Source organism: Apostichopus japonicus, chromosome 20, assembly GCF_037975245.1.
Source record: "Apostichopus japonicus isolate 1M-3 chromosome 20, ASM3797524v1, whole genome shotgun sequence".
Lineage (NCBI taxonomy): Eukaryota > Metazoa > Echinodermata > Holothuroidea > Aspidochirotida > Stichopodidae > Apostichopus > Apostichopus japonicus.
The window spans coordinates 27,923,269-27,947,055 of NC_092580.1; the positions used below are offsets into that span (position 1 = coordinate 27,923,269).

The window sequence follows — 23,787 nt, forward strand, 5'->3', positions numbered from 1 at the left end:
TATATATATATATATATATATATATATATATATATATATATATATAAATAGTTGTGGTCCATACTGATAATATAAAAGATAAACAAGCGAATATCTTTAACAACGACATACTGCTATATTTCGGAGTGGTCACCACTCCATCGTCAGGCAATTGTACAAGATCAATTAAATACAAGGGCTAATATACATCCGAAGACGACAATAGTGATAAGCATGAGTGAATTTGAAAACTAGGAATGATTAGAACAAACCAGCAATAGAAAGTAAATAGGATTAAAATAGCTCCAACCCGTAGCTCGCTACGTTTCTATTTAAGTCAGCATTTAAGTCTTTTATTAGGAGACTCTCTTTAATCTTCCTCCTGAACCACTGGGATTCATTACCAATAGCGACACAATGGTCAACAAAATTCCTACGAAATGGCGAAACACAGATCGTCTATCAAGCATTTCTGGGGGGATTGCATTGTTGAAGGGTGAACTAAGGAATCAAATGAATTTCATTATGTACGTCATGCAAACTGACATATGATCTTGGTCGCCTGCTAAAGGGTTACCGGCTATCGATTAGTAAGAGACACAGCAAAAAACTATCCAGTCTGAATGCTGCGACTAAATCATCACATATTCAAACGGAATTGGACTCAAATAACGTCATTAAAAACTTTAGCTCATTAGAGCTTTACGTCTGAAGAGAAGGAAGCGTTGAAAATTGGCTTATCCACATCTATTCCGTTCACTCCTAATCTAGTGGATGTGAAAGTTTCATTCGAAGACTTGTACCGTAATCTTAAAAGGCTTGGTGGAATTACCATCCCAAAATTCACTCATTGATGGACTTAAACATAAACTGCGTCGTTTCTGTTTCGCGGCTGCTAGAAGGGATAAACCAGATTATAATTTTCATATTAACATTCTCAAGAGACTTCAACAAAAATCGGACATTATTATCTTGAAACCGGATAAGGGGAATGCTGTCGTCTTGATGGATAAGTTGGACTATACAACACAAAGATGGAACATATTTTGAATGATAATTCTAAGTTTCGTAAACTTGATCATGACCCCACTGTAAAGAAGGAAATATCCTTAAACAACCTACTACGCAGACTCCTGAAACAAGGCCAAATTACTAAAGATGAGTATCAGAGAACACATGCCTCAGGAGGTAAACCAGGCCGGCTTTATGGTACCCCCAAGATTCATAAAGAGGGCATCCCTATGAGGCCTATTGTAAGTTGTATTGGAACAGTTCATGAACAGTTGGCATCTTTCCTTTCGGAGATGTTAAACAGTTTTACAACTAATGATTTGACTGCCAAGGATTCGTTCAGTTTCTGTTCGGACATTCAGAATCTTTCTCTGAACCATGACTCTTTAATGGCTAGTTTTGATGTAATTTCTTTATTCACCAATGTTCTTATTGAATATACAATTGATGCTATTCTGAATTGCATATATATACAAAAACGCATTGTTTTTACAATTGGACGTGCTGATCTTAGGAAATGATTACTTAAAGCAGCTACATCCCACTTTATTTTTAACAATTCCATGTATGAGCAAATTGATGGGTGTGCCATGGGTTCTTCCTTGAGTGTTTATTTAGCCAACTTGTTTATGTGCCCTCTTGAGGAGAAATTGATCCAAATTTGTCCTAAACTTAAATTTTATAGAAGATATGTGGATGACACTTTTGTAGTTATTTCAGCAGACTATGTGGATTATTTTCTACAGGTATTGAACTCTTTCCATAAATCTATTCAATTTACATATGAAATGGAATACGGGGGTAGATATAGACATTTTCAGAATGGTTGGTTCCAGCGGTACTGACACCATCGCCACTTCCCTTTTACATGGTTGTTTATTAATTGGAAACCCTGGTGGCCCAAAAAGTATAAAATTGCGGTTACTAAGGCTTTGCATGAACGCGCACGTAAATTGTGTTCGTCGGATTCCTTGTTCGTTCATGAATTGCAATTTATTAGACGCATTTTGACTTTAAATGGCTACCTTAGGAAGTTGTTGCATGAAATGGAGAACTATACTTCTAAATTGAGAAAACAACTGGGCGTTTGTCCAATTAAACTGTGTGTCCATCTATGTATCTTTATGTGTACTTAGTTTGTTGTAATTTCAGTTAGTTTCTGAAGAAGATCCTGCTAGGATCGAAACGTCAGACCTCTCTAACTTTTTCATAACTCTATCTTTTGTTAACGAGCGCCATCGTTTAAAAAAAAAACTTTACGTGGAACGACTTACCCCGGTATATATCATGATTTCATCATACTGCCATTCATGTTACATGAGCGACTTAAAGTATTGCAATGTGTAACTATATTAGACATCTGCATTCAGAAAGATAAACAATTAGTGATACTCCACTAAAAGCAGCTTTTTGAGCATTTATGACAATTCTGAAAAAGATCGACACACTAAACCACACGCGGCTCGTTCGTGGACAGACCGAGATGCAACATTTCGTCGTACTTTTTGAGAACATTTTGTTCAAAAAGCCCTTTTTGGGACGTTTGCTCCCGCCATTTGGTCTAGGGAAAACTTCATTCAAGTTCCGTTCGTTAACATGGACAAGGAAATTGCCGGTAGGTCGTATATGGTGTATGCAGTTCGCCTACATAACATCACCGTGTTTAATCGGTATACATAGTAGTATAGCCTAGGCCTAATTTAGGACATGGTCACAACACATCAATGGAACACAGTTCAATCAGTAGCTGTAACGTCCACGAATATATATATTTTTTTCAAAGGTACAGATCCTAAGCTATAGCATAATAGGGGTTTTAATGTTTTGTTTTTTAGATGAACAGTGGGTGCAACTTCTCAGTAAATCTAGCACCCAATTATACTAGGCCTTTTAAACTGTTTTGGTCTTACCAGCTTTAGCTTATATGACCTGATATAACTACCAAAGTAGTTACTCTTACAAGTACAAAATTCATACTTGGTTTTTAGGTCAACCTTTACCAAAAGGCCCTATTAGTTAAAAGTATGAAGACATTGCAAACCTGAACTGAAAACATATATGGCAATTAAGTTGAATAAACTTCATTGATGTGCAAATGTAAGCTTGATTCATGTTACAGAGTACAGATCTATACTCTTTTCGTTTTTCTTTTTCCCTTTTTGGTTACGATGCCGCAGGTGATTAGTCTAACCTTTGCAATCATGCTGGCGTGTGTATGTATGTGACAGCTAGCTTTAAACACATCCACAAGCTGAATCAATGTCACACTAGGTCGGTAGATGCTGATGATGTGTAAATGTGCCCTATTGTTTTCCACTCCATCTCACGAAATTAATGAGTGGGCGAGGCTCAACATAAAACTTCTTAAAATGTCAATATCTCTTCAACTGTATGTTCAATTTATTCATACTTGGTATGGTGATATTACTACTTGTCGTAAGTACATGTTCTTTCCAACAACAATGTTTATCTCATTAATATTCATGAGTGGGTTGGGCTTAATGGGAAATCATCTTGTAAACACGATATCTCAGCAAACACAACTTGAATCAATGTGATAATTTGTACTTAGAAGATAGATGCCCCATGATGTGTAGATGTGCCCTATTATTTTTGGTTCCCATTTCATGAATATTAATAAATGGGCGGCTTAGCGTAAACTTTTGTTCATACTGGTATGGTGATGTTCGTACATAGTAAGCACATGTTTGTGACATCTCCAACAACTGTTTTCAGTTTTCCCTTAAAAAAAAAACAAAAAAATTGTGAGGTCAAAGGGCCTTGAGTTCAGTAGAGGTTGAATTCTGAACTCCTTATATAAACACCTTTTAAAAATTAAAAGCTTGAACCAACTTCGTACTTGCTATTGAGATCTATCTCAGTGAATTAAAAAAGGTCTGTTGTATTATGTAAAGGTGAAAGGTCATCAGAGGTCAATGTCTATATCTGAAGACAAAATGGAAAGGACAAACTTCTCACAGAAAAAGGTAGCTTACATGAACTTTGTCAAAATGTGCACATCCATCTTATTAAGTGGAGTTCAAAGGTCACTGTAGGTCAAATAAATTGTTCTCACATAAAATGTGGCATTCTCTCTCTGAGTCGATTGCAGTACTGGTTTAAATTGAGGTCACTGATCTTCGAAAACTGATGATATGCGATTATTGGAGCAGATTAGCAGCCGGTCCGTTTTAATGAGGTATCCTTACATGTTTAATTTACTTCACAGAGCTCTAATGATCCTGACAAATTGACAAACATTGACTTTTTTTACTGTTTTTATATATATATTTTTTTTAAGAGGAATTATACAATCCTGTTGATGGGAAGTCCTGGATGTGGTAAGACAACGACTGGTCAGCTTTTATCAGCGAGGCTTGGTAGACCGGTCACTGACATTGATGATGATTTCTTGGAGCCGTACTGGGGAATGCCTGTTGCTCATAAGGTAATTGACACAGGTGTAAAAACGTTGTGTAAAAACTTATTCTTTAAAGTATCACATAAATTTCACTAAATATTGCTTTAAAGACCAAGGAAGTATAGTTATACATATGTTCATGTAGTCATTCAAACTTTTTCTCTCTTTCCACAATATTTTTGACATTCGCTACATTTTCCTGACACAACCCCCAATCCCCACCATACATTGACCAGCCAAGCCAAACGACTGCATAAACTGAGCCAATCCCCCAGTGGAACTTTACATAGCCTGTAGATTCCTAGTGCACAGTACATAGCAGGTTATATGCTTCATCATTGGTTTTATAGCAATGTAACACATAAATAGTTGAAAGTGTTTACATTTGCTACAATAAGGGACACTCCTACTATTATGGCATGCATAAATATCTTTGCACCTAATAGAACAACTAATTATATGAAAATCCAACAGAAATTCTTTTGAACTGATTTGATATTTTTTCTGTATTGGATACAGTACAAGAAGAGGGGGTAGGGGGAACGGGTAGAGGGTGAAGAGGGGTAGACGGCGAATATTGAATAAAGCCATCTATTTACTCAATCATACAATAGTTGCCATAATACATAAAAAGTTGTCTAATTTCAATTAACTGTAGGAGTTGTGCTCAATCAGGCTTGTCTCCCCATCTCCCCCCCCCCCCTCTGACAAGCTAGAAAGGGCAATCTTATTTTGAATTTACTTCTGTTTGTTTACAATTTGTACACTTACAGTTGTCATTAGTGGGGAACAAGATGTTCATACAGGAGGAGGGTAGTGCTCTCCTGAAGTTCCAAGCTAACCCCGGTAGTATTGTCTCTTTGACCGGTTCTAACCCCCTGCACAGTGAAGCCATGGACCATGTGGCTAGGTCTGGCCTGGTAATATTCGTGGACGTTCATTACGAGGACATTCTGCAAAGACTTCACAAGATGAAGGTCGACAGACTGGTGACCCACCGAGAAGGACAGTCAATCGCAGACGTGCTGCAATACCGGAGGAGTTTCTATGAGAAAGCTTACGATCTGAGGGCGCTCTGCGAAAGATTTGAATCGGTGGAGAGTGTGACGACAAAAATTGACAGATTGGTCCAAAACTTTAGCAGTCCTATGAATTACGCTTCCACCAGAAGCGACAGCGATGGTAAAGCTATCCATCACTTTCAAGATGTGATTTTACGAGGACTGGCAGAGGATGGCGGCTTGTTTGTTCCCGGCAAAGAATTCCCAAGTCTAACCTGGGGCGAGTGGAGCCGGTTGGTAGAACTGTCATTTCAAGAGAGGGCGCTGTTGATCTTAGAGAGATGGCTTCATCCTGACTTTGTCCGTCCTCAGACCCTGAGTGCAATTATAGATAAAGCTTACAGCAGATCAAACTTTTCGTCAGAGGATGTCATTCCGATCGTTAAACTGGAAGAGAATCAGTACCTGATGGAAACCTTCCACGGACCTACAGCCTCGTTCAAGGATGCTGCCCTGCAGATTATGCCTCAGTTATTCGAGCAAGCAATAACAAAAGAAACCAACAGTGCAAGGTTAGTGAAAGTAAGGTGAGGTAAGGTAAGGTAAAAGAAAAGGTTTGTTTACCATTAAAATATTGGATATTGGGTGGTTTAAGTAGAGTACTAACAATACTTTCTTTTTTAATATTTTTTTTTAATTGTTTCTATCTAAAAAGCCACTCATGGATGAACATAGAGGACAAAGTTGGCATGTTTCGGTTTACCTTTTAATTCTGATATTTCTTATTTCTTTCATGACCTTAGCTCTCTACCGTCTCTAGAGTGAACTGGTAATGGTTTAACACTGTACACCCTCTATCAGACTGGCCTCTTCCTGTCGAAGCACCTCCTTCTCATTCTACCACGTACCCCACGTACAGCTATTTTGGGTAGTACTACTATGGGGTGTTAACTGGTACATGCCTGCATGGTAACCACCACATTTCTCCCCTCTCCCCTCTCTCAAGAAATCCTAGATCCACCACTGATTTCAAGTAAATTGAAATTTTCCATTGTTGAACGATTAACGTTCAATTAAGCTTGAAACAATGTATACCTCATCAATGGCATGTATGGAGCAGACCTGATGATGCAATCGTAGTATTGGTTAAATGTAAACACTCTCAACTATTTATGTGGCAATGTTTGATGTATAAATATATATATATATATATATATATATATATATATATATATATATATATATATATATATATGTAAATAGTTGAGAGTGTTTACATTGAACCAATACTACGATTGCATCATCAGGTATGACTGTACCTGCAAACATTATCTTTGTTTATTTCCCAAATATAGTAGAAAAAGTCTCTACAAATTGTGTTGTGATCACAATGATGATAGATTTGGAGGCTAAAAAAGACCAAAAGTGCCAGTTTGTAATGATTGGAATTCATAGTACATGTGTTTGGATACTTACAGTGGACCTATGTACTTATAGCTCTCATTGAGAAAACTTACTGTTTGCAAAAGTGCACTGGACCAGTACCGGTATGTACTGATATGTGAGCAATACTTTATGCCGGCTGTGATTCCTGTACTGAAACCCCGTTTAATTAAAACCCACCAAACAGAATTGAATGAGAATATTCCTCGGCTATAGTCACATGATGGTAGACTAGGTACTGTCACAGAGAAAGTGAGACGAGAAATGAAAGTTGAAATTGAAGTGATGGTCCCAAAACTGCATGAAGGTCTTTGTATTTTGAATCTCTGTTCATGGCTTAACTGATCAATGCTAATACAAGTAACTTGCCTACATGCATGTGTCCTTTTCTGGAACTTGGTTACCTTTACAAGAAATCACATGGTAAATTGAATTTTGTTTTTTCTGATTTGATTTATTATTATGATTATTATTATGATTATTATTATGATTATGATTATTATTTTTATTATTATTATTATTATCATTATTATTATTATTATTATTATTATTATTATTATTATTATGATTATTATGATTATTATTATTATTTTATAGGTACCTGATTCTTGTAGCTACCTCTGGTGACACAGGCAGTGCTGTCCTGGACGGATTCAGCAAATTATCAGGTATTGTTATCGTTTCTTTTAGTCTACAAGAGTAGACGTTTGTACCTATGATTACCCAAACACAAGGTCACCTCACAGTACACCAGTCAAAAAATTGATAGGTAATTACCATATGTGTGTCCTGTGAGCAATATGCCATTCCATAAGCTAAGAGTAAATTTTGTACCCAAGTATACACTCATATTTAATATTTCCTTTCTTTTTGGCAGGGAATTCTAACGTAAGAGTTATGGTTCTCTATCCGGAGCATGGTATCAGCTCGGTACAAAAAGCACTCATGACATCCGTAGATTCAGATAGCGTAAAAGTAATCGGTGAGTATCAACAGTGTTGACTGACACGATTAAACACACAGAGTACTATTTCAGTGCCGGTCAAGCCAAATTTGTCTTCACACAGGAAGAATTATGCCAGTCAATAAAGCACTTGTGTTACAATCATAGGGTGGCTGGTCAATTAATTAGGTGCTGCTTTAGGATGGCAACTTGCGGTAATTTATGCTATCAAGTATAAACAAATCACTAATGCTCAAGTGAATTTGAGGAGGACTGTCTATGGGCAGGCTAGACCTTCCTTCAAGCTCTTTACAGTCACGTGTGCTAAATGCACTGTCTTTGGTCACCTGGTACTAACGTTGAGCACAGTGTTTCATCAATGTTCTCTCTATCAGGTGTGGACGGTGATTTTGACAGCTGTCAGTCAGCAATAAAGGCGATCTTCCGCAGCCAGTCTGTAAACGAACGTTTGATGGATGCCTACAACATCAAACTAAGTGCTGCAAATTCCATCAATTGGGGCCGCCTTCTACCTCAGGTGGTCTATCACGCATCCGCATACCTGGATCTGGTGCGACAGGGTGTCATAGGAATGGGAGACGAATGTGACGTGTGCATCCCAACCGGCAACTTTGGAAATATACTGGCAGCGTTTTATGCTAGGGTAAATAAACTGATACAGTTAAACCTGCCTTGTACAGTGGATGGGGGGGGGGGGGGATTGAGTCAATACAAACTCGTTGCACCATTCAACCTCATGGTATCATCATCCAAAAAGGGAATAACTAACTTTCCTCTCTGCCCCCCCTCCCCATCTCCTTCCTTTACTTCATATCTAACCCCTTCCTCCACCCCTCTTCTCTTCTTCACACATCCTATTCCATCCTCTTCACTCACTTGATATTTCCATGTATAATCCACCTTTTCATTCCCCCCCCCCCCTTCCCCCATTCGCCTACTTACTAATTAGCTCACATTGTTACACCCTTCCACACAGTTTATCTTCATAGCCATTTCATCTCCTAAGTATGTAAGTGTCTCCATCTCCATCGTTCAGTCTTTATTTTACTCTATTCGTTGTTGATTTAGTTATCTGTCTACAGTTTACATGTGTCCCTAATCTGTTCATTTTTGTTTGCCCTTAAGATGATCTGATGATATGGGCCCTCTATATACAATCACTTCGTGGTACTGTAGAAGATGGCTGAAAATTACAGTAGGATATCTCCCAGTAGGCTCTGCATATAATCAATTTTTTACAGAGGATACCCATAGGTTAAGGGTGTCTGCCAACTGCAACTTTCACTGGTTTAGAAGGGGTAGAGTCTGCAGGGCAAGGAAAAGCCAAAAGCACAAAGTTGTCCCAACATTTTCCAAAAAGTTGCCTCAAGAATGGGTATGTGGGTGGGGAGTGGGGGGTTGTAAAGGGCGAGGGGAAAATGAGTTTCTCCTTTCTTGCCCATCATTGTAACTTTTACTTACTTTTACTTGCACAAATTATAGATAAGACATTCTCAATGGAAAATCCACAAAATTTGTCCTAAAGCTAAATTTGTTGTCTAGATCATTCTTATCTAGATCATGTTGATCAAAATAGTATAGGGTAATATATTAAGATTTAATATTTTGATAAACATGAAGTATATATGCCATTCATGCAACGTAGCTCTTACTTTTCTACAATTTTGTACCAGGACAGCTGAAACTATAACCATTATATATATATATTACAATATGAATTCAGCTGTCTGTACTCAGTAACTTGAAACGGAACAATATTTCTATGTGTTGGAATTATTGACAATTTCTGCCAGTATTGATTTTTTTTAACTTTTTTATTATACTGATTATTGAACTTGTTCAAGTATAAAAGGTTAATTTCATTAATTCCATTTAGGGTTCCAAAACGTATTGCAATGTTTTGGGGACTGTCGTGTAATCTAGAGAGTGGGATTACAACAGTATTAAAATCCAGTAAACAGGCTGAAGATATCCAGTGTAGATTACTGCTAGGCAATATATGCATAGTACAGTGTACTATAGCTATAGGGTGTATGGAGAGAGATTAGTGTCAACAATAAACTATCAACGGAAAGCAGATGAGTGCAGGGGGTTGCGGCAAATGGATTTGTGTAACAGACGGTCAATTGAACGTGTAGATAGTTTAATTGTCTTTATGAGAATTAAGCGAGAATCAGTTGAAATGTGACCAGTAGTTATTCCCTGGAACTAAATCTGACATTGGCCTAGTAATTGAAACTGTCTTTGTAGAAAGTGTGCTGGTGTATATGTTAGCTGAGTAATTACTTTCTGAATTTAGTTCCCTTGTAACCTATTGCTTTATATATCAGCTTTCCACCCGGATCCTAATCTCCTATTTCCCTCCTCCCTTCCTCACCCACCCAACCATTTTCACCCCACCCCCCCCCTCTCCTGCCCCATTCCATGGGATCACCCACCAGCAACCTCTGAGGTACTATATTATATGCTCAGAACAGATTGTTATGTTAAATATTTCTTTTCAAAGGCTTTATCTGATCACGATTGAGCAAAGATTGCAGTCTAGTGTCTTGCTAGGTTATGATTAATCTCTCTTTCATTTCATATTCCAGGAGATGGGAATTCCCTACAAGATGTTCATATGTGCCTCTAACGTGAACAACATCCTCACAGAGTTTTTTCAGACCGGTATTTATGACTTGAGACAGAGAAAGCTTCAGGTGTCCACATCGCCTGCCATCGATATCCTCAAGAGCTCTAACCTTGAGAGGTGAGATTTTATATTCTGATAAAATTGCTCTAAAATACCAAATACCTTCTAGCTGTTATGCTTCTCCCTAAACCCCTGAAAAATGATGCCCGATCATCAAGTTTCAACACGCTTATTAGAACAATTACAATCCCATTGGAATAATTACACCTCATGATCATAAGAAAGATTAAAATCCCATCAGAACGTTACATCAGATCAAAATCCATGTTAGAAATATTATTCTCCCCCCCCCCCACCCTTCCCCATGTCAAAATGATTATACTCCCCGCCAAATAGTTATATCAACTTTTATGTGACATTTTTCTTACAGATTCTTACATCTAGTCACTGGTGGAGATGGACCTATGATTAAGAATTGGTTCGAAGGCCTCCACAAAGATGGTATCTTTAAGGTGCCAAATGAGGTATTAAAGTTTCATATTTCAACCATAACATGGTAGTACTATAATAATATGATAATACAACAATAATAATATAATAATGTAGCGCTTTACACAAGCCATAGGTCTCAAAGCGCTTTACAGAAGCTTTACAGATTGGAGACAATCCCTCCAGGCGGCTGCAGTTATATACTGCGCCCAATGATAAAGTTACCTCACAGGTACCCATTTAACCTCTGGGTGGAGGGATGCAATTGAGATAAAGCAACATGCCCAAGGACACAACCTCATGAACTAGGCAGTGATCGAACCAGCAATCTAAAGAAAGACAGAGAGAGTATATGAGTTTTCAATGGGAAATATAATTATAAAGAGCAACAAAATTAATAACAATCATCTCTCTATATATTCTCTTAAGGTTTACGTCTATCTCGTATCTACTGTATATGGTTACATTCAGCCTCGTCTGCACTTGGTCTCAGTATATTTCTTCCTTTTGTTTTAGTATTAGTATTAGTTCTTTCAACGTGTTCAGTTCATGGCGATTGGGTACAACCATGTTCTCGTTTATATCTATAGAATGTCGCAACAGGAGCTTCGGTATTTCGGCCTTAGTTTCATGTTCTCTTTCTTTGTTTCTCGTTCAGCTTGTATTTTTCGTTCCCCCCTCTTGCTTTTGCCATGGTTTTGCTTCTGTTCGTTTCAAGCCCGAGACAGAAAGAGGAAAGAGTATGTGGCTATACGCAGGGGCGTATCCAGGATTTTCTAACCCAGGGGGGGGGGCGCAAAGTACTATCTAAGCAGAGCGCCACCATCTTGGCGATGTCTTGGCGTTTTTCTTCTGCTCCCTCCTTTTCTCCCTTTCTACTTTTTCTCTCTTTTTCTTTTTCTTTTCCCTTCCTTCCTCTCCTTCCTCCTCTTTTTTCCCCTCTTTTTTCCCTTTCTTCTCTTTTCTTTTTCTCTCCTCTTTTTCTTACCCGGGGGCGCACGCCCCAACGCCTCTCCCTGGATACGCGCCTGAGAGTGTATGTTCAGCTGGCATTCACCAGCCAGCCATGTAGATGATGAAGGGGGCTAGTAGTCCCAATATTGTGATATTGAGCCTTATGTTGTGGGCGGAGGTCATATATTCGTTTGAGTTCACCAGGGGTCAAATTGTGGAAACCATTGTTTATCACAATATTTTAACAAGGACAGATGTCATATTTAGTATTTGATGTATCGCATTTAGTACAAGAAGCCAGTTGTTGAGGTCAATGGTCACTCCAGGACAGCCTGTGTCATTGTGAATTATTGTTTGTCACATCACACTGCTTTTCACTGTATTACTAAAATTAAAATGACATGTAATGATCACCGTTTTATCTTTGTAACCATAACTTTGAAACAGCTTTGAACGATGAAAGGATCTAATTGAAATGGAGTTATATTGTGAGAATTACCGTATACACCACAGTCTCTATATAAATTACAAAGCCACTATCGTTTATGCCAAAGAATCTACCATATGACGAATAGCAGCAACCAATCAAAGCATTGGCTTCATATGATTTGCTTTAAACAAGAAGATATTCATAGTATGTGTGGCTAAATGTGTAAGACTGCATTGACTCCTTACATAAGTGCTCATTCTGGACACTCAGAGAGTAAACTTCAGAAATAAGAGATCTGCCAAGCAAGATGATATACCAAATTGGAATTGGTCTAAAGTCCGAGTGCAGAGAACTAGACTCGAGTACTATAAACGTGTATATTACACATTTCTTTGTGGGTATACTGTACGGGTGGGATCTACATTAAATAAGTGTTTGTTGCCACATTGTTCAGTTCAGTGGTGTTGTTATTGTTTGTTGTGTAGGGCAATCAATCTTGTAAAGCTTTAAACAACAGACACATCCCTATACCTGTGATTCATTGATTAATGGTAAACTGTATCCGTAGGTGCTTTTTGGTGTTTTAAATTATGTGATGCAACTTACCAAGTATAGAAACAATTAAACACAAGAACACTGTGATACAACAAATTTGAACACATTGTTAGTAACAGATGATGAAGCCATAAATGAAAGTATGAGTTCATGTATAAGAATTCAAAATAATAACAATTTTGGAAGCTAGGAAAGTTTGAAAGAAAATGGTTACACATCTCTAAAGGAGTAATGGCGTTCCGTTATAACAATTCCTCATTCATATATAAACACTTAATAGACATGCCGTTTTACCTGCAACTTTAAACCAGGGAGTTGAAAAAAATATTCATCTGTTTGCACAAATCGTAGATATAACCCTCATTGTCAACGTGTAAATTGTGTAAACAAGAGTACAACGACTCAGGATTCGGTATTTGAGCAAGTTTCCAATAACATGTTTTCGTTCTTTTTGGAATAATATCGTTCTTTCTTTCTTTTAAAATAACCGCAACTTCTCAAAAGAACCAACATTTCTTCCAATCCTTTGTATAGATGATTGAATTTGTTTCGAAACAAATAAATGATAACAATCAACCGCAAAGTAGAAGGTTAAAAACACTCCCGTTACAAAGAAGTTTCATGCTGAAAGCAGTCAATGATGCGTTTCCAAATTTCCTGTGATTTGTTTGGCTAATAGTCCCTACCATTGTCTGCAAACATTTTTGCATTTTTGCAATTTAAATCGACATATACCAGTTTAAATCGATGATATGTCGAATTAAATCGGTATATGTCAATATAAATCGACATATACCAATTTAATTCGACTTTTACCAGTTTAAATCGACATATTTAAATCGACATATACCAATTTAAAACGATGATATGTAAAATAAATCGGTATATGTCAATTTAAATCGACATCTACTAGTTTAAATCGATGATATGTCGAATTAAATCGGTAGAAGTCAATTGCCTTGGACTTATACCAGTTTCTAGCAACTCAAATTGACATATACCTATTTAAATCGACATATCATCGATATAGCTCATTAACATATTCCAAATTCCGATTTTGGTGATGATTGACATGTGAAGATACATCACGTGCAGTCACTTGACAAGGCGGGCGAATAATTAAATAGTGCCAAATTTACCAAGCTAGCAAGGGTGTTCATCATGATTATGTCAATGGTAATCAAGGGCGTATCCAGGATTTTTTAACCGGGGGGGGGGGCGCGAATTACTATCTAAGCGGAGCGCCACCATCGGTTGGCGCGCAGCGTACAAGATAATTTCTGGTTTTAATACCCCCCAGATCACCGGAAATGGCACTTCTCGGGCTTGAAATGACCAACCAGATGTACACTTCTGCCTGAGAACCAAGAATTTCCCAATAGTTTTTTTTCATCCATAACCTTTTTGAAGATGTCACCAGTCACACATCATGTTCGACCTCACCGCATCTCCTGTGGATCATTGCTTTTTGTAGGTGATTCTACGTTGCGGCCCACAATACCCGTAAGCCCCACTTTTCAAGGTTTTTTCAAGGTCTTTTAAGCCCATTATTTGTTCAGAATTTGAAAATTCACAAATTCTCGTGAATAAATTCACTTCAAAACATACCCATAATGTTGCACAAAATTTCATCTATGGACAACCAATACAGGAAAACCTTCAACCCCTAACAGACCGGTCAAAATTGCATGGAGGGAATAATGATGAAGAATGGTGGTCAGGGAATTTTCGAAAATTCAGACACAGTTAATTTATTGGTGTACATCTATTAGAACCTCTTATAACGGCTACTATAAAACTTTGTTGAAGGAAATGAAAAAATACCAGATATTTCCGAAACCGAACACTACACATATCTACAGTTGGAGGCTGTTCATCCAGGAGAGCCATTTTCATGCTCCCTGATATGATGTGATATCTGCTGTTTGCTTTAAAAATTCGAATAGTTGAAAGGAGACTGAAATAAGTAACTATTATCTGTTTACTGTGTAATGCTCCACCCAGGTGAAACGATGAGCCTGGCAGGCTCCTGGCCCAAAGGGGCCCCTATCAGGAGGTCTAAGCAAGGGCGTCCTCAGAAATGTTTACAAGGGGGGGGGTCAGTAGGTCATAAAGGTGTAACACACTACTTGATACTATCTAAGCGGAGCGCCACCATCAGTTGGCGCGGAGCGCACGACGATTTCTTTGCCAAAAAATACTTCTAGATCGTCGGAAAAGACACTTCCCGTTCAAGTTGCATTTACACATCGGTTATTTTCAGATCTCATGTCTTAGGATTTTGACTTTCAATAATTTCAGTAATGCATTATGGGTCCGTATGCAATGAACATAACTAGAGAACTGTCGGTTGGGGGAAATCATTGAAATGTCAAATGCTTAACTTTTTTTTTTAATTTGTGATTTTCCAGGGGGAGTGGGCAAGTGCCCCCCCTATACTGTATGGAGTATAATGGAGTCTACTGTACAAATACAGTAATCAAACCTTAGCATAAACCTAATTTTGGCTGAAACTTTGTCTCCATCTAAGCCTAATTTCCTGTGCTTTTTTACTTACCAGATACACCGAAGGTATCTTTATTCTTACCTTTTATTTTATATATATATGCAAGCCCTGCCTTCTTTTTCAAATGAACGCAGTTTCAAGTCTGTTGGGTGGTGGGTTATTGTTTTAGAATTTTTCAAAAAATCATATGTCCCGATGTTGTACTCAGTACAACATTGGCTGGAATTGGGTTTTAAATAATATACTTCGTTTTCGATTATAATAATAAATAACATAACTAGCTCGACACAGACATTAATACCCAAGGAGCCCATGATCATGATGTCCGTATTCCGTATCACGTGAAAATATGTATATTGTCTTGTTCAGTCTTTCCCAGTAAAACGGGCCTTCCCTATCCAAAGAGGTATACCCTTTTTCTGTGCATCAGTATAGTGGGGGCCCCCTTTTGGTCGGGCCACCTGGTTAGCACGGACTGAGCCCATAGGAATTACGCTACTTTGCCCCACATTCTTTTCATTTCGAAAGACGCACAGTTTCAAGTTCATTACACACTGAAGGCTTCGATTCTCTATCTGCCTTCAGTTAAGGGAAGATCTTGGATTTTCATCCCTATCGCTAGATATTGCTAGATCAGTCAGTGCACGACCTCTAGACGTCACTAATATACCCGATCACTTGTTATCGATGAAGTGGTGTGTTGTCAGATTTTGTCAAGGTCTTGGTACTATGGGCGAAGGTCATTAATTAAGTTTCGTAACTCATCGGGAAGCGATTAGAGGAGTGGGCGTATGTTTGTGGGCGCGTGTTTTCTTGCAGATGGGAACAATCTCAAGAAGTGATGGGTTTGTCATGTTCCCCGACGACTCGGTCGAGTTCGAGACCAGCCACAGTTGGTTTCATAGCACAATTGTACAATTTAAGGCGTCCATACACACACACTCGTTATCATACATAGTACCGGTATATATATATGTAGATATCTACATTAGTGAGAGAGGAAAAATGGAAACGTCAAAAATGGAGTTGGTCGGTGTAAGGGGAAGGGTGAGGCGCACACCCCTCCGCAATCCTCGATTCGTCACTGGCTACCCTGTGTATATAATAGTGATCAGCGCTGTAATTATGACTGTTCCTCTTCTCTTCCCGGTATCTTGGAGTTTATCTTCTACTCCCTCCTTTTCTCCTTTTTCTCTCTTTCTTCTTTTTCTTTTCCCTTCCTTCCTCTCCTTCCTCCTCTTTTTTTCTCCCTCTTTTTACCTTTTGTCTTCTCTTTTTTTCTCTCCTCTTTTTCTTACCCGGGGGGCGCGCTCCCCCAACGCCCCCCCCTGGATACGCGCCTGATACGGTACTAGTTATAATGCTCCTGCTGAATTCTGATACATCATTACCTAATGCTTAAGGATGCACAAAACCATGGATCCATAATTAGCATCCAATTAACTCAACATGCAAAGCAATCAATAAAATACTTGAGGGGGTGTCCCAGATCGTGTTGTGACAGCCAGGCTATCGTTGTTTATGCCCTCTGAATTATTTCTCGTGATATATAGCCTAAATTCAAAAATTCTGTATATATATGCTCTCCAAATTAATTAAAGTTCTTGGATAATATAGAATATAATATCCAGCAATGTTGTAAAGTATTGAAGAGCATATCTTTGAATGTCTTCAAAGTGTTATCATTCATGTACCGTTGCTAGTAACCAATACCAATTTATTTGTTTCTAATCTTCACAATTTTTTGAATTATTGTTATTTACCGAATTCAATGTATTGATTATACTTTAAGTTAAGGTTGTGTCCTTTTTATTATATTTTAACCCTGGTTTAATAGCTTGGTTAACCAGTCATGAACTTAAGTGTGACTTTCTCATGTTATGTGTTTGATATTGTGTAACTATATATGACCATTTCATTTTGTCCTACATCACTGTCTGAACTGAAATGCTCTAAATTAGAATTAAAATGAATTCCTTTATTTGTTCTTTCTTGTGTGATATATATATATATATATATATATATATATATATATATATATATATATATATATATATATTATAAATATATATATATTATAAAAGAGAATTAACAGACATCATATGTAACATTGCAAATGTGAATGTTTACCCAAGCTCAGAAAACAAATATTTATATATATATATATATATATATATATATATATATATATATATATATATATATATATATATATATATATATATATATATATATATATATATATATATATATATATATATATATAATAATAATCAAGATACAGGAAATCTTTATCATCAATTTATCTTGTTGCCCTCTGTTTCCCTCTTTGGTGTTTATTTATTTTTATGTTTAATTTCTTGGGTTTTTTTTTCTATTTTTTGTTTGTTTGTAGGTCTTGGAGACAATATCTGACAAGTTCAACCTAGTTTCTGATTGGTGTAGTGAGGAGCAGTGTGCTAAGACAATTAGAACTGTTTTCAAGGAAACTGGTAAGATTAGCAAAATATTGCACCATTATATTTGACAGATTGGATCATAAAACTACATGTTACTTCACTTCCATCATCTGGAAATAATACACTCTTTCTCTATAAACTTTTACAAATAGTGAAGCTAAGTAAAGAAACTACTGCACAAGTCTCTTTTTCTATATTCATTGATAGGTTTTCTCACCAAAATAGTTGAAGCAGATATTAATATGTTCCTATTCTTTTTATACACTGCAACTTCATGATCATTAATGTATGTATGTATGTATATTAGATCCTCCTGCAAGCAGGAACTCGCGGAGAAGCCTCATTGGCTTATCAAAGCCGCAAGCTGACCGAAGTTAGTCTCTTAGATTCATATTTAACATCCATGATTATGAATTGTTAATTGTCAACAACTCTGTAACTGGACGACATACATTAATCTGGGAGTGACCTCGAACCAGGGACCTTATGATTGAAAGGCACCGGCGTTAACCACTGAGCTAACACTCCAGATAATTAATAATTAATTAATTAATTTATCATTAAAAAATTAATAAATAAGGCCAGAAGAGAGAGAGAGGGTGGTGAGGGGGGCGGGATGGGGGTCAGTAGGATACAGCCAGGGGGTCTACGCTCAGTCGATTGCGGGTAACAGGAAAATGTGTAATACAGAAGGATGCATTCTTATTTTCAACTTCAGAAAGAGGGGCTTACTGACATACTTTTAACTTAGTTTTAACTGTTTACATTGTGCCATGCGAGGGAATAATTTATTCAGTAGCTCAAACCTGCTATGGGCAAATTGCTATTTGATCTATGAATCGCCATATTAGGGGGCGTTTTTATTGCTAGGATTTTTGATTGCGTTAGGTCCCTATGTAGGAGTGTCAGAAATGTAAAAAAAAATAGCATCATTGGTTAGTTTACACTATGACGTATTCAGTCAGCCATGTATTATGTCAATCCAGACAGTTTAAATTAAACACTGTGTGGTTAAAAGTTCAACCCTATTGTTCACTATAGATAAAAAGCATGACCTGGAAATCCATCCAGATCCCTAAGTACAACTTTCATTGTTAAATTGTGTTTTCCCTCTAATCAGTAGGGTACACTTGGGTGTACATTAAAATCCACGTATCAAATAATATCAGTCATGTACGACATCACACAAGCGCTCCAATTTTCACGTCTGGAAAGTTTCCCATTGAACAGGATTTGCGTGTGCGGGGGATGAACACAGTTGTACGTGAAATGTGAATTGATATGCACAAAGTTATTCCTTGCCATCGTGCTGAGAATTAATTTCTACGCATGGTTGCAGACTGGTCAAAAGAGTATATGGCCAGAGACCCTTCCACCTTAAATTTTCTGCTATGTCTGTTTATGTTCATAAAAACTGTTAGCATAAACTAGACATCTACAAACTATAGACAAGAGATGGAAAATTTATCAGAAAACTTACTTCTAATTGTAGTTAATCTAAATTGATACCATAATTAGTAGTGAAAGCATAAACCAATTGTACAAGAACTTCTATGTATATATATCGATATCTTTGTTTCACTTTAAAGTCAGTCTGTTCATTTACAACGATGTTGTTCTCCTGGTAGGTTATCTGCTAGATCCACACACGTCCATCGCTAAGACAGTCGCAGATCGCCAGACAACTTCTGAAAGGCCGATGATCATATGCAGTACGGCTCACTACGGAAAGTTTCCCGAGGACGTATCGAGAGCGTTACAACTTCCTTTACCCGCTGAGAACGACGACTGTTCCGGGGTCTTACAGCAATTAAAGACAGTATCAGCTCTTCCATCTTTCAATCAGGGTCTGGAGAGTGCGGTCAAGAAGCCGAGGGTGCACAATAGCGTTATCAGTGACGATATGAAAAACATCACAAGGGAGATAGAAACTTTTTGCGCAGAATGGTAACGTTGATTAAAACCTCAAGTTCTCATCGAATATTTCCCGGACTTGGCTCAAATCAGAGAAGCGAGGCTCGATTCCAGACCTGGAATATCTTTGGTGACCATTTTCATGTTTCAGTTTTAAAAAATAGTCAGATTTTATCAATCTTGAGTACTGAGGGTTATTAGTCAAGTTTTTTAAATTAAAAAAATACTGCAATTATGAAATCTAATATATAATTTACATTCAACTTTAGGGTCTCATGTTTTACTTGCGTTAATATACAACTAAGGCAGAAATCCATTTTTTGGGCCTTTGTGACTTTTTTTTAATGCACTCCAAAATATATTTAATATCTTTAACCAACAAGCAAATTATATTTTAACGTGTGGTTTATTAGGTAAAAACATAATATATAACTAAATATAAATTAAAGTTAATATATAACTAAGGCAGAAATCCATTTTTTAGGCCTTTGTGACATTTTTTAATGCACTCCAAAATATATTTAATATCTTTAACCAACAAGCAAATCATATTTCAACGTGTGGTTTATTAGGTAAAAACATTAAAAAAATTGGTTATTTTAGCATCCAAAATTTCATGTTATCTGTCAAAGATAGTCAGGTGTTTACCAACCTGAGAACTGAGGCTCATTTGATGGGGCTCTTTTGAATTAAAAAGTGAAGTATTTTGCAAGGTTAACATCTCCTATATATCTTGTATTCAGATACCGTGTTCTTTCTACTGCAGCTGAGACCAAACTTTCATAGTTATGAATAATATAGAAATAAATAGTTCGTTCTTTCCTTGTTAAGAATATATTTATGGTTAATCTAATTATGGTAGATGCTGACTATTGGTATATCAGGACTGATCATGCGCAAAGTTAAAAGATCGATATGCTTATATTGATTATGTTTTAATCCATAAATGGGTGGAAACTACAGTGTTTCAATTACCCTAACATCAATGGTACAGTATGACTCTCAACAGAATCCAGACCCAGATGGGGACTCACAGGCATCCCCTCACCCCACCCCCCCCCTCACGCAGACTACCATACCACTGTCATTTGTACAAGAAAAAACTTCACAAATTACAAGACATTAGTGTTGTGACCCACCCCCTCCCGAAAAATTGTTGGTATCCCACTACCTTATAAAATCCTTCATTCGCCTCTTGCCCTTCCACATGTTTCATGCACCTTAGTAATGCAGTCAGGAAATTTTAAAAGTTTGTCCCTCCCTCCCCCCCCACCCCACCCCCACACACTCAATACTGGTAACTGATGAAGTTACGTCAATTCAGAGATTCATGCATCGCTATAAAGTGAAAAACTCTCAGATTGATTGTTTGTTCTGTTATCAATGCTTCTATGAGTGAAACAGAATTAATTTACATATTAGCTGCAACATTTCACGTCAAGATTTTTGGAGTTGAGAAAATGTGTTGGTGTGGGTGGTGGTGGAAGAAGTCATTCAGACATCTGGTTACATCACAAACCCAAAGTGGGGGGGGGACTTAAAAGAGGCACAGTCAAATGTGAACACGAGAATGGAAATTATAAGTACACGTTGAGTTCTTCAATTCATAGGATTAATGACATTTTTGGGCAAAAATTATTGCAGAACTTGTTTGGTTTAAATCAGATTGGTGCCTCCTCCATGGTTGAAATCTGTGATGAATAGTTTTTCATCAGAGTTTTGTTTATCATTAAAAATGAGTGATTGTTTTGTTTTATCTTGTCGGATATTCTCTGCAGGTTGGTATATTACTATTATTATTGTCCATTCATATCATGGGGTTTAGGATGATCAACACGTGAATACGAACCTATCCAAGTTCCATTACCATTTGGTGTTATCAGCAGTTGGCCTACATATCACTTATGGGAGACCCCAAAAATGAGTTCAGTTAGTATAAAGTAAAAAGAAACTTTACCGAAAATCTCTTACATCAATCGATAAAAGGTAAAAATATCCAGATTTCGTGGATGCGTTCACATTATTGGATTCTCTTGAAGGTTATGTGATACCTCATTTCACTAACGTTTCTTGCATGATGTCAATAATTGGAGCGTTTAAAGCAATTTCAAACAAACATTCCAGTCATCCTCTGTCATGGATATCGTGGTAGCATACAAAAAAAAAAAAAAAAAAAACTCGAAATGGGTTCTTGGCTCGATCATATGGTGTCAAAGGTTGAATTATAACCATTTGTTGCACAGCCTATAGCTGAAAACTTATATCATAAGATGTTTCTGGTTCTATGGTGCATAATTCAAATGCGGAATCACTTGCTCATAGGACCTGGTGCCCGCTCAGAAGTGGGACTATCGCATTTAAAGGGTGTGAAGACTCGCACAAAAAGAACGTCTAATGCCGGTAATCTGACCTAGTTTCGAATGAGGTGTAACAGAAGTGTTAGACACCACCATTGATCCCAGATAATACACACACACAGCTTGCTACCGTCGGTAATTAGACACTAGTGTACAGTCAGTACATACAGCTGCGGTCAATACCCACAGCACAGTGTACAAACAATGCAGCTATGGACATCTCAGGTCCAGCTAAAGATAACAAGGTATCACGTTTCGTTACTGTACTGTCTGCATTTTGTAGCGACAAGAACAAAACTTCACCTGCAAGCAACGGAAAGTTAACTTTTTGAGATGGCCGCACGCGGTTTGGGGCGAGTCTTCAATGCCAGGGGCGTAGCCAGGTTTTTCAAAGTTTTAGGCACGACTATCTGAGCGGAGCGCCACCATCAGTTGACGCGGAGCGTAAAAAAAAATGGTTTTACAAACCCCCCAGATGGCCAGAAAAGGCCCTTCCCGAGTGTTCATTTTGGTCCCCTAGCCTCTTGCTAACTTGAAACACCACATTGAATATCACTTTAAACCCAAGTTTTTCTTGTCTAGACTTTTTAAATCGTTCAGCAAGCTTATGGATTTGAATTATGGGTGTTTTAAAAAACAAAGATAACTTGGCCAAAAAAAAGTATAGGCAAGGGCCTACAGTGATTACATACTGGCTACACCCCTGAATGCCTTTAACGCAATATTTATCAAAGTCACGGAGTGTTCCATATCTCATTATTAATTTATGAATAACGCCATCTCTAGAGGTATATATGTGAAAGTATATGCCCTAGAGAGTCAATATCAATTAAGAGGAAGGGGTTATTCGTAGCTACACTTATAAGCGACTTCAGTAAAGAGCATTCATACAAACTCTTCCCTTTGTTCAATCTTATCCTAACCTCCCCCACCCCCCTTACAATCTTCCACACTGCTCCCACACTCCGCAGGTAGTAAACTCTGGCTACGTTACTCTTTCAAGACTTATTTATTTTGTACTAAAACAATTTGTTAAACGAAAGATTAAGTTCTCGTTTTAATATTCCCCTCCCATCCCTCCCACCCTTCCCATCCTCCTTTATCCGTTCATAGATATTATTTTTTTCTGAAATGTTGGTTAATTATTGGCAAACTAGTATGTCTGACAATTCCGCTGATATATATTGAATGCAAAGTGTTTTCTGTTCTTCTTTGATATTTGCCGCCAGTTTTAGCGTAACATCAGCCTGTCTTCCTCAATCCCTGAATCAGTTGTGCGAATCTTTCGCGTCAATTGCGTTGGAGACGTCGGTTCCAGAATAAATATGCAGGGACGTCGGAGCTTAGGAGGCTAGTGTGGGGGGTTCACCCGCCCAATCGCTCCAAGTTCTAAAAAATTGTATTGAATAAACCAAAACGGAAGCAAAATATTAATATTCATAAACTAATAATATCTGGCTGTAATCATTCAACCGGGTCTCAGTGCCATTGCTAAAATAAAACCTTGATGACTTTTTCACTTTTTACTTCACAGAGGACAAGGTTTGAGAAACCTTGGTCTAAGCCAGCCCCCCACCCCCAGCCCCCCTCCAAACACACACACACACACTCACCAAAATGGTCATCGTCGGCCCTGTTGACCGAAACTTCCTATTCCCCTGTTTTCCAGGAC

The 23,787-nt window shown here is 37.6% G+C and overlaps 1 protein-coding gene across 2 annotated transcripts; it reads left to right on the forward strand.

Annotated features, from left to right (window-relative positions):
- The first annotated feature begins 518 nt into the window (after positions 1-518).
- On the forward strand, positions 519-23,058 carry LOC139961440 (threonine synthase-like 1). Of its 2 annotated transcripts, XM_071960609.1 has the most exons (10): positions 519-2,605; positions 4,292-4,438; positions 5,298-5,984; positions 7,453-7,523; positions 7,733-7,837; positions 8,194-8,462; positions 10,411-10,568; positions 10,882-10,975; positions 17,781-17,877; positions 19,473-23,058. In XM_071960609.1, exons 2-10 carry the CDS (start codon positions 4,392-4,394, stop codon positions 19,793-19,795), a joined length of 1,851 nt encoding a protein of 616 aa, XP_071816710.1. In that variant the 5' UTR covers positions 519-2,605; positions 4,292-4,391; the 3' UTR covers positions 19,796-23,058. The 2 variants fall into 2 exon arrangements, with proteins under 2 accessions (XP_071816710.1, XP_071816711.1); XM_071960610.1 differs by lacking the exon at positions 519-2,605 and having other exon boundaries at positions 4,296-4,438; positions 5,185-5,984.
- Positions 23,059-23,787: the final 729 nt, after the last annotated feature.

What these genes read in the sequence shown, in the direction of transcription:
- LOC139961440 (XM_071960610.1), top strand. Translation starts at nt 4,313, where the DNA reads ATGGGAAGTCCTGGATGTGGTAAGACAACGACTGGTCAGCTTTTATCA. An exon ending in AAAGAAACCAACAGTGCAAG is followed by an intron (nt 5,985 to 7,452) that starts GTTAGTGAAAGT and finishes ATTATTTTATAG; the next exon opens with GTACCTGATTCTTGTAGCTA. An exon ending in CGGATTCAGCAAATTATCAG is followed by an intron (nt 7,524 to 7,732) that starts GTATTGTTATCG and finishes TCTTTTTGGCAG; the next exon opens with GGAATTCTAACGTAAGAGTT.